Source organism: Neoarius graeffei, chromosome 1 (assembly GCF_027579695.1).
Source record: "Neoarius graeffei isolate fNeoGra1 chromosome 1, fNeoGra1.pri, whole genome shotgun sequence".
In the NCBI taxonomy this organism is placed as follows: Eukaryota; Metazoa; Chordata; class Actinopteri; order Siluriformes; family Ariidae; genus Neoarius; species Neoarius graeffei.
This window is the reverse complement of record NC_083569.1, coordinates 45,894,215-45,906,471: the sequence shown is the minus strand read 5'-3', so window position 1 is coordinate 45,906,471 and position 12,257 is coordinate 45,894,215. Positions and strand designations below refer to the sequence as shown.

Genomic DNA, 12,257 nt, shown 5'->3' with positions numbered 1-12,257 from the left:
CATCATCAGATTTTCACAAAAGTCCTAAAAGTAGATAAAGAGAACCCAGTTCAACAAATGAGACAAAAATATTCTACTTGGTCATTTATTTATTGAGGAAAATGATCCAATATTACATATCTGTGAGTGGCAAAAGTATGTGACCCTTTGCTTTCAGTATCTGGTGTGACCCCTTTGTGCAGCAATAACTGCAACTAAATGTTTCCAGTAACCGTTGATCAGTCCTGCACACCGGCTTGGAGGAAGATTCAAGATTCAAGACTTTGTCATTGAGCAGTTGCCTGAACAACGAAATTTAGCCAGCATGGCCACAAAGGTGCAAGAGAACATATAAAAAAAATTCATAATAAATACAACAACATGAAAAGTAATACTAGTAGTAATAATAAAATAAATTAAAAAATAAAAATAGAGGTAGGCAGGTAGATATTGCACATTAGTATTGCACATGATATGGGTATGATCAGTAGTAGCAGTGTGGTGACCTACACACACACACACACACACACACACACATGATCAGTCAATAAGGGTAGTGTGGTGTCCCATACTCACACACATGCTCACTCATAACAGCCTGTAAAAACAGTTTGGTAATATTATTATTATTATTATTATTATTTTATTTTATGTTTTTTAAAGTGCATTTAAAATTCTGACTGCCCAAGGGAAGAAGCTGTTCTTAAATCTGTTGGTTTTAAATCTGAAGGAACTAAACCTTTTCCCAGAGGGTAGCATGCTAAACAGATGATGGTTGGGATGAAAGTGGTCTTTTATGATCGGCTTAGCTCTGGTGAGACACCTGGAGCTGGTGATTGCGTCCAGGGAGGGGAGTGGACAGCCAGTCACCCTCTCTGCAGTTCTGGTGACCCTCTGTAGCCTCTTTCTGTCGGCCACTGTGCAGCCAGCGTACCACACTGGGATAGCATGCACTAGCACGCTCTCAGTCGTGGCCCGATAGAATGAGACCAACAAGTCGGTCTGCAGCCTGTTCCGTGTCAGGACCCTCAGGAAATGGAGGCGCTGCTGGGCTTTCTTTACTAGGGCAGTTGTGTTAGCTGCCCAAGACAGGTCCCCAGAAATGTGGGTCCCCAGGAACTTAAAGGTGGGCACTCTCTCCACTATGTCGCCTTTTATGCGGGGGGGGTCGGCTTTGCTCTTACGGAAGTCCATGACCACCTCCTTGGTCTTTCTGGTGTTGAGGGTAAGGTTGTTGCTGTCACACCACTCTGTCAGTCTCTGGACCTCATCTCTATAAGCAGAGTTGTCATTCTTTGTGATGAGTCCTACCAGAGTGGTGTCATCAGTGAATTTTATGACGATATTACAGGGGTGTGTGGGTGTGCAGTCATGTGTGTATATGGTGTACAGGAGAGGGCTCAGCACATGGCCCTGTGGAGAGCCAGTGCTGAGTCTCAGGGTGGATGAGCTCCTGTTACCAATCCTGACAGACTGTGGGCGGTCAGTGAGGAAATCTTTGATCCAGGCATACGTGGTGGTGGGGGAAGTCCAAGTTGACCAGCTTGGCTATGAGGATGTCTGGAATGATGGTGTTAAAGGCCGAGCTGAAGTTGATGAAGAGCATTCTTACAGAGGTCCCAGGATTCTCCAGGTTGTGCAGGGCAGTGTGGAGGGCAGTGGAGATGGCGTCCTCAGTAGACCTGTTCGCTTTATAGGCAAACTGGTGGGGGTCAAAGCTGGGGGGGGGAGGCAATCTTTGATGTGTTTTAGGACCAGCTTTTCGAAGCATTTTGCCACCACAGGTGTTAGTGCAATGGGTCTATAGTCATTGAGACTACTAATGGTGGTGGACTTAGGGACGGGAACTATGGTAGCCGATTTCAGGCAGTGGGGGACGGTGGCTAGTGACAGAGAGATTAAATAACCTGGTGAACACAGGAGACAGCTGGTCAGTGCAGGCCTTAAGTACACTGCCAGGTATACCGTCTGGGCCAGCAGCTTTCCTCTGGTTCACTGCCCTGAACACACTGCGGACCTGGTGTTCCTGGAGGGTAAGTGTGTGTGAACTGGGCTCAGGGGAGGCTATGAACAGAGGTGTGTTTGGTAGGGATGTTTACAGTCTTCTCGAAGCAAGCAAAGAAGTGGTTTAGCACTTCAGCTAGAGAGAAGTCTATGTTTCCTGTGCTTGTCCCATTACCTTTGTAGTTGGTGATATGTTTCAGGCCCTTCCATACCTGCCTGGGGTTGTTATCTGAGAGGTGGTCGGACAACTTATTTGCATAGGCCAGCTTTGCCTCTCTGATGGCCTTTTTTAGATCTACCCTAGCTCTGCTGTACTGTGCCTGGTCCCCAGATTTATATGCAGAGTTGCGTGCTCTTAACAGTGACTGGACCTTGCCCGTCATCCAGGGTTGCGGTTGGGGTAGACACGGACCCACTTTTCCATGGTAACAGTATCCATGCAGTGCGTGATGTACTGTAGCTTAGCACTGTATCTGTATGGGTCTGCAGGTCGTCGTGTTCAAAGACACTCTATTCTGTGTAGGCAAAATTTTAGCCCATTCCTCTGTACAGAACAGCTTCAACTCTGGGATGTTGGTGGGTTTCCTCACATGAACTGCTCGCTTCAGGTCCTTCCACAACATTTCGATTCGATTAAGGTCAGGACTTTGACTTGGCCATTTCAAAACATTAACTTTAGTCTTCTTTAACCATTCTTTGGTAGAACGACTTGTGTGCTTAGGGTCGTTGTCTTGCTGCATGAGCCACCTTCTCTTGAGATTCAGTTCATGGACAGATGTCCTGACATTTTCCTTTAGAATTCACTGGTATAATTCAGAATTCATTGTTCCATCAATGATGGCAAGCCGCCCTGGCCCAGATGCAGCAAAACAGGCCCAAACCATGATACTACCACCACCATGTTGCACAGATGGGATAAGGTTCTTATACTGGAATGCAGTGTTTTCCTTTCTCCAAACATAACGCTTCTCATTTAAACTAAAAAGTTCTACATTGGTCTCATCCGTCCACAAAACATTTTTCCAATAGCCTTCTTGCTTGTCCATGTGATCTTTAGCAAACTGCAGATGAGCAGAAATGTTCTTTTTGGAGAGCAGTGGCTTTCTCCTTGCAACCCTGCCATGCACACCATTGTTGTTCAGTGTTCTCCTGATGGTGGACTCATGAACATTAACATTAGCCAATGTGAGGGAGGCCTTCAGTTGCTTAGAAGTTACCCTGGGGTCCTTTGTGACCTCGCTGACTATTACACACCTTGCTCTTGGAGTGATCTTTGTTGGTCGACCACTCCTGGGGAGGGTAATAATGATCTTGAATTTCCTCCATTTGTACACAGTCTATCTGACTGTGGATTGGTGGAGTCCAAACTCTTTAGAGATGATTTTGTAACCTTTTCCAGCCTGATCAACAACGCTTTTTCTGAGGTCCTCAGAAATCTCCTTTATTCATGCCATGATACACTTCCACAAACATGTGTTGTGAAGATCAGACTTTGATAGATCCCTGTTCTTTAAATAAAACAGGGTGCCCACTCACACCTGATTGTCATCCCATTCATTTTCTTCAATAAATAAATGAGCAAGTATAATATTTTTGTCTCATTTGTTTAACTGGGTTCTCTTTATCTACTTTTAGGACTTGTGTGAAAATCTGATGATGTTTTAGGTCATATTTATGCAGAAATATAGACATTTCTAAAGGGTTCACAAACTTTCAAGCACCACTGTATTTCTCCACTCTGTTTCAGGCTGAACTGGCTCAGTGTTCTGAAATATAAATTCCACATTGACTACCAAGTTCTTTTAATGATGTTTAAAGCTTAAAATAGTTTTAATGTGGTATATCTTGCTGATCTCCTGAAGTAGTATAGCCCATCACTAGTACTTCATTCAGCTGAGGTAGGCCTGTTGTTGGCCTGAAAGATAATTCACAGCTCAGCCAGCGGAAGATGTTTCTCTTATGTACAGTGTCTTGCAAAAGTATTCATTCCCCTTGGTGTTTGTCTTGTTTTGTTACATTACAAGCTGGAATTAAAATGGATTTTTGTGGGGTTAGTACCATTTGAATTACACAACATGCCTACCACTTTAAAGGTGCGAATTGTTGTTTTCTTGTGACACAAACAATAATGAATATGAAAAAACAGAAATCTGGAGTGTGCATAGGTATTCACCCCCCCCAAAGTCAATACTTTGTAGAACTACCCTTTGCTGCAATTATAGCTGCAAGTCTCTTGGGGTATGTCTCTATTAGCTTAGCACATCTAGTCACTGGGATTTTTGCCCATTCCTCAAGGCAAAACTGCTCCAACTCCTTCAAGTTAGATGGGTTGATTTGGTGTACAGCAATCTTCAAGTTATGCCACAGATTCTCAATTGGCTTGAGGTCTGGGCTTTGATTAGGCCATTCCAAGACATTTAAATGTTTCTCTTTAAACCATTCCAGTGTAGCTTTAGCTGTGTGTGTAGGGTCATTGTCCTGCTGGAACATGAACCTTCGTCCCAGTCTCAAACCTCTGGCTGACTCAAACAAATTTTCCTCCAGAATTGCCCTGTATTTAGTGTCATCCATCTTTCCTTCAATCCTGACCAGCTTTCCTGTCCCTGCAGATGAAAACTATCCCCACAGCATGATGCTGCCATCACCATGCTTCACTGCAGGAATGGTGTTCTTAGGGTGTTGGGTTTGCGCCACATATGGCGTTTCCCATGATGGCCAAAAAGTTAAATTTTAGTCTCATTTGACCAGAGAATCTTCTTCCATGTGTTTGGGGAGTCTGCCACATGCTGCTGGGCAAACTCCAAACGTGTTTTCTTAAACAATGACTTTTTTTTTCTGGCCACTCTTCCATAAAGCCCCGTTCTGTGGAGTGTACAGCTTAAAGTGGTCCTATGACCAGATACTCTCATCTCCACTGTGGATCTTTGCAGCTCCTTCAGTGTTATCTTTGGTGTCTTTGTTGCATCTCTGATTAATGCCCTCCTTGCCCGGTCTGTGAGTTTTGGTGGGTGGCCTTCTCTTGTCAGGTTTGCAGTGGTGCCATATTCTTTCCATTTTGCTATAATGGATTTAATGGAGCTCCCTGGGATATTCAAAGTTTGGGATATTTTTTTATAACCCAACCCTGATCTATACTTCTCCACAACTTTGTCTCTGACCTGTTTGGAGGCTGCTTGGTTTTCATGTTGCTTGCTTAGTAGTGTTGCAGAGTCAGGGTCCTTCCAGAACAGGTTGATTTATACAGACATCATGTGACAGATCATGTGACACTTTGATTGCACTTTGATTGCACACATCTTAATCAACTAATTATGTCACTTATGGAGTGAATTGGTTGGACCAGCTCTTATTTAGGGGTTTCATACGCAAGGGGGTGAATACTTATGCACACTCCAGATTTCTGTTTTTTCATCTTAATTATTGTTTGTGTCACAATAAAACAATTTACACCTTTTTAGTGGTAGGCATGTTGTATAAATCAAATGGTGCTAACCCTCCAAAAATCCATTTTAATTCCAGCTTGTAATGCAACAAAACAAGACAAACACCAAGGGGGATGAATACTTTTGCAAGACACTGTAACTCCTAATGTTTTGGAGCAGTGTTCCAGAGAACATGAGGAACACGCCATTGATCTGTAGGTTTAAATCCAGATTAAATGCATACATTTTTATCTTGGCCTAGTTCTAGTTGAGTCCTAGTCTAGGACTTTTTATTGTTGAATATACTTTTTATGGTTTGCAGTAATCCTTCTAGACTTGTAATTAATTAATTCCTCAATGTAACATTTGTTCATTAATATGTCTTACTATCAATATACCTTGTCCTTTTAATCTTGTACATGCAAATTCCTTTGACATTGTAGACTTAAAAAGTACAATATAAATAAAGAATTTTATTATTTAAAGGAAAACTCTGGGAATTTTTTTTTTAACCTGGGCCACATTTTCTGATCTTTTTGGTTCCAAATATTTACTAGGGACAAAAATGATTAATATCAGTCCAAAATTAAGTTAGAACGCTACAACTGGCAACTGTGAAATGTCTATATAATACAATCCTATGAGGCAAACATCCATGTCAAAGTAAACCGATTGTTTTCACCACTGAGAGCCTCATAATGTTATTGTAAGTGTTTCTAATGTTTACAAAAGGGACTCAGTTCCATGTTGTCAGACACTCAGTCATCTTGTCGTAATCAGCTAAATATTCATAGATCTCTACTGCGCTCACTGGCAATACTTTGAAAATAGATTTCTTCACAAATTCTGCATGATTTCTCCTTTTATAAACATCCAAAAACAGCCTCCGTGCAATAATTGAAATTGACTACAAGCACTGATTAGGGTGCTGCGTCAGAAACCGGAAGAAGCGAAAGGTAAAAAAATTACAGTCATTTTCTACAGTTTCTTATAGTTATTGAGGTAAACAGACACGGGTATATCTCTGTAGGGATCCTTTCCATGTTGTCAGACACTTAGAATCACATTATGAGCCTCTCTGTCGTGAAAACAAGCGGTTTACTCTGACGTGGATGTTTTCCCCGTACAGAGGATTATGTTGTATAGCTGTTTTGCGGTTGCCGGTTGTAGCATTCTAACTCAATATGGGACCGATTTCAATCGTTTTTATCCCTAGTAAATATTTATACCCAAAGAGCTGGGAAAGTAAGGCCCAGGTTTAAAAATCCCAGAGTTTTCCTTCAAATAATTAGAGTCACTAAATTTTAACCTATAGGAAACCACCAGGATTCCAAGGAGCCAATGAGGTTTCTGCAAGATCACTGGACTTGCGAGAGGTCCAGTCTGAACCAGCAATTGGATCCAAGTAGGCGGTTAACTGTGCTGCATGTTAGACTGAGTTTGTGATTGATTTTACTTTGCTTATTAGATGATAGCACTACTAGCATTATATGGTCCCCATGCATGTATGTACCCCTGATAGTACCATGCGGAGTGAGGTTGATTATCTACTATTCTTCTTCCACTCCAAAAATGTTCCCAGTCATAAACAAGTGTTTTAAGAGAATGAACATAATCTCCTAGTATGCATGTTAGATATAATATACACCTTCCCTTGACTTAGCCATGGATGCCAATTGCATGGTCTTCTTTAGTGCACAAACATAGCTGATTGACTCCCTCTATTGTAGGTTCTCCCACTGAAGGTTCCTTTCATCTTCTTCATCTCATATACAGTTTTCTGGGCTCCTTTAGCTAGAATGTTAGCTGCCTAGTTTTCTTGTGGCACTATCATTCATCCACTTGTCTGAAATCTGAATCCACAGCCCATTCCTCGATAGTTTCCAACCTCTTCAGCCCATTCAGCTGGTCCCAGAGGAGCTATGTGGTCTGGGGTGTGAGTGAAGGGCTATGGGAAAGTTTCTCTGTACCCAGACTACATTTCCTCCATCAGGGGAGCCATATGTTCCTCAGTGATACTGACTGTAGGAGTGGGGCTTGTTTCTTAACAGAGTAATGTGTTATGATGAGGTTTGAAGAAGAGAGAGAGGTAAAGTGGATCAGTAAGCCACATACTGGTCCATGTAAATGATATGAATGCTGTGCCCTGGATAATGTTTTGATGCCACCTTGCAGCTCCAGGGTCTGAGGTTTGATCCTGAGCTTGAGTTACTGGAGGAAACCCACACAGACAAGGGGAGAACATGCAAACTCCACACAGAAAGACCCCTGTTGACCATGAGGTTCAAACCCAGAACCTTCTTGATGTGAGGCGAAAGTGCTAATCACTGCACCACTGTGTCACCCCTATCTAAACTACTAAGCTATCTAAACTACACAATTGTAGCTAGGAAAAACTAAGAGATTATGCAGCCTGATAATAATCATGATTCATTTTTTTTTTATTTCATCACACAATATATTGTTACATGCCTACAACCCTCATCAGTTTGAAGTGGTTATGCTCGGTTTCACCCTGGCACTTCATTACCAATCATGTACAGTTGTGGTCAGAAGTTTATATACAGTGACGTGAATGTCATCTTGGATATGAATGTCATGGCAATATTTGGGCTTTCAGTAATTTCTTTGAGCTGTTCTTTTTCTGTGGCAGAATGATTATACAGCATACATCTTTAATTTGAAAAACGCTAAAATTTGGTGCACAAGTTTTAATTTTCTTTGGGTTTTCTGAAATCAACACAGGGTCAAAATTATACATACAGGGTCAAAAATATACATACAGCACACCTAATATTTGGGTAAAATGTCTCTTCTAAGATTCACCTTGACCAAACATTTTTCTTTACCATGAACAAGCCTCTAGCAGAATTCTAGTCGGATATTTCACGACTATTCATGGTAGAACTGGTAGAGTTCAATTAAATTTTTTTTTTCTTGGCATGGACTCGACTTATAAGCACGGTCCATACATTTTCAAGAGGGTTGAAGTCAGGACTTGTTTTAAGCTTAATGTTAGCCTGCTTTATCCTCCACAACCAGCTCTGATGCATGTTTGGGTTCACTGTCCTGTTGTAAGTCCCAAGTCGTGTTCAAGTTTCTGATGGTTTATGCTGAAGAATTCTGTTTTAGTCCTCCTCCTTCATTATTCCATCCACTTTGTGCAATGAACCAGTTCCACTGGCAGTAAAACATCCCCAGAGCATGATGATCCTACCACCACCACCAGCTGGTACAGTGTCCTTCTGTACATGGTGGTCATTGTGGCCAAACGACTCAATCTTTGTCTCATCTGGCCATACAGCTATCCTCCAGAAGGCTTTTTCTTTGTCCGTATGGTCAGCTTCAAAGTTTAGTTAAGCTTGAAGGTGTCAATTTTGGAGCAGGGGGTTATTTTTTGGATAGCAGCCTCTTAGTCCATGGTAATCTGAACTGTAGACAGTGATCCATCAGCTTCCAGTTCATGGCAGGGCTGTGCCATGGTGGTTCCCAGGTTGTTCCTGACCATCCAAACCAATTTCCTTTCAGCTGAAGGTGACAGTTTGGGTTTTCTTGAAGCAAAGTGGCTTGGCTAAGTGACTACACTTCACAATAACTTGGATACAATTGTTTGAACTGCTCTTGGAACTTGCAGTTGTTTAGAAATTGCTCCAAGAGACATTCCAGAGTTATGTATATCTGCGATCCTCTTTCTCAGATCTTCACTGAGCTCCTTGGACTTTCCCATTTTAGTGTGTGTTGGTCAATCCAATGAGTACTGTAAACAAACCCTTTTTATGAAGGCACAGAGAAGCTATGAGCTGTAGTTAATCCTGGTCACTAACAGGAAGTTAAGAGACCTCAGCCTTGGCAAGATAAGAGACATTTTTGAAGTTTCAGCACCTCTGAATTAATAATTTAAGTGAACGTATGTAAATTTTTGACCCTGTATGTTTAATTTTGGCCCTGTGTTGATTTCAGAAAACGCAAAGAAAATTAAAACTTGTGCACCAAATTCTAGTGTTTTTTTTTTATTAAACCTGTATGCTGTACAATCATTCTGCCACAGAAAAAAGAACAGTTCAAAGAAATTACTGAAAGCTCAAATATTGCCATGACATTCATATCCAAGATGGCATCCATGTCACTGTATGTAAACTTCTGATCACAACTGTATCTTCATATGTCCAATCATCTTTAAACAGCCTTTCTAAGCTGCAATGATTCAGGTTTAAAAAAAAAAAAAGTTGTTCTATGGACAGTTTGATCCTCCAAAATACAGGACTTTACTGGGGACCAGTTGACCCCTGATGTAAAGTGTCACATCTCCGCGTGTTTGTGCTAGGCATGCTTCAAGTTGCGACTTGCTGCTTTCAGACACCTGTTGAGGATCAGAGTGCCATCATGGTGTGTGCATATAGACTCAGGCTGCACACAGGACTTTGTAAAGTAATATGTTCAGTGCCTTGTGCCTGACCTTACCGGGCCTTTGTTACTATTGTCTTCCAGGTTTTTTGACTCAAGTTTGTATTTTGGATTCTGCTTGTATCTTGTCTCTGCCTCGTTTAGTCTGTTTGTGCCTCGCCTGACCTTTTCCTGTCTTCTGTTTTGGATTCCGCCTAATGTTTTTGATTTGTATGCCTGCTTGTTGTTGTTTTTTATAATAAAAACTCTTTCAGCGATTACATCCGTGCATCCGCCTCCATCAATTACTGACATAAAGAATAACAAATGCGTAGGAAAAAAAATGTACCGATAACAGCTACTTTTTTTTTTTTTTTGTACTTTGTATGACTGCTTCAGACACTACTGAATAACAGCTCTGGCACAGAGAGCCACTGAGCCACTATTTGATAAATAATCTGATAAAAATGCCGAGTGTTGGTAATCAGAGGGTCATATCATTTCCACAGGTGTTCTGTATGGTTAAAGGTCAAGGAGACATTGACCAAATTGGGAAATGATATTGGTCTACTGCAGGGGTTTTCAAAGTGTGGGAGAGTCAGCCCCCCCTCAGAGAGCAAATAAACAACAGCGCCCCCCTCCTTACAATTTTTGTTGTTGCTATACTTAATGTTCCATTCGTATTTTTAAAAAATGGTTGTTGTACACATTTTTATTTTTTCTTTTACACATTTTAAACATCTGTGCTTTTTGAAAACATCTTTTTTACACATTTAAAACATATGAGCTTTATTAAAACATCTTTTTTTACACATTTTAAACATCTGTGCTTTTTAAAACATCTTTTTTACACATTTTAAACATCTGTGCTTTTTAAAACCTCTTTTTTTACACATTTTAAACATCTGTGCTTTTTGAAAACATCTTTTTTACACATTTAAAACGTATGACCTTTATTAAAACATCTTTTTTTTTACACATTTTAAACATCTGTGCTTTTTAAAACATCTTTTTTACACATTTTAAACATCTTTGCGTTTTAAAACCTCTTTTTTACACATTTTAAACATCTGTGCTTTTTTAAAACTTCTTTTTTACACATTTTAAACATCTGTGCTTTTTGAAAACATATTTTTTACACATTTAAAACATATGAGCTTTATTAAAACATCTTTTTTTACACATTTTAAACATCTGTGCTTTTTAAAACCTCTTTTTTACACATTTTAAACATCTGTGCTTTTTTAAAACTTCTTTTTTACACATTTTAAACATCTGTGCTTTTTAAAACATTTTTTTTACACATTTTAAACATCTGTGCTTTTTAAAACCTCTTTTTTACACATTTTAAACATCTGTGCTTTTTAAAACCTCTTTTTTACACATTTTAAACATCTGTGCTTTTTAAAACATCTTTTTTTACACATTTTAAACATCTGTGCTTTTTTAAAACATCTTTTTTTTACACATTTTAAACATCTGTGCTTTTTTTTTTTACATCTTGTTTTATACATTTTAAACATCTCATAGCATCGTTAGCTAGCACCTCTTGGCAGACAACACACTGTGGCAGTGGAGCATCTTCAGATCCAGTCCATGAAAATCCAAACTTTAAATAATCATGGTCATACTTCCTTCTATTTTTGCTTGGCCCAGACTCTGTCTCCTCACTCACTGTAGCTTTAGGTACTAAAAATCGATCCATTTTGTCTCTGGCAAAGGCTAGCTGAAGTTCACTAAATGTCCGCAATAGTAACTTATTCTGGTTTATTTTCCCTCACGTTGTGCCCCCCCCTGAAGAACTCTGGCGCCCCCTAGGGGAGGCACGCCCCACACTTTGAAAAGCCCTGGTCTACTGAAACCTTGTTCGCTCTTTCAGCATGAAAAGAATAGGTGAAAAATAGGTACCCTATGGGTACATGTGGCTACTGCTTAAAAATAAAATTGTTTTCTGATCCCATGTCCATACAGTAAATATAGCATATATATATTATTTACTCTATGAGGCAGTAGCCACAAAAATTAAGCGTAATCCAAAAATGAACAATTTAAAAATCACAGACGTAAAATATGCCAAGTATCTGTACTTTATATTATTGTACTCTTACCTCTTACAGTTTTCAAAACTGAAACCTCCAAACCGAGGCTGACACACACACGCTGTCACCATGACCCAAACTCTTATTTCCCGGAAATGGCCCGGCGTTAGAGCTCAGTGGTCTCAATACTGTTTTCGACAACTTCCTGTAACAATTCGGAAGTGCGTCACATCTACATCACACATAGGACGCACTGGCCGAAGAAGGCGAGGAAAGGGGACGACCTGGAGTATATTTTAAAAAAGGAACGCACTTTCCCTCGGTAATAAGCATAAACATGTCTGAAAGCGATTTATTTAGTCTAGTCCATTTATTTCGAATGGTGAACCGACTTGTATACACTCACCAGCCATTTTAATAGGAACACCTA

General features: G+C 40.3%; 1 protein-coding gene across 3 annotated transcripts in view; it reads left to right on the top strand.

The window, feature by feature from the left end:
* The window catches only part of smarcd3a (SWI/SNF related, matrix associated, actin dependent regulator of chromatin, subfamily d, member 3a), a 96,785-nt gene that overhangs the window by 44,798 nt on the left and 39,730 nt on the right, over positions 1–12,257 (top strand). For 2 of the 3 annotated variants that reach the window (XM_060932685.1, XM_060932676.1), the window contains exon 3: positions 6,721–6,810. The exons of the other annotated variant lie outside the window; for it this stretch is intronic. In XM_060932685.1, the coding sequence (XP_060788668.1) occupies positions 6,721–6,810 (90 nt within the window). The remainder of the gene's footprint in view (positions 1–6,720; positions 6,811–12,257) is intronic. 3 annotated transcript variants of the gene reach the window in all.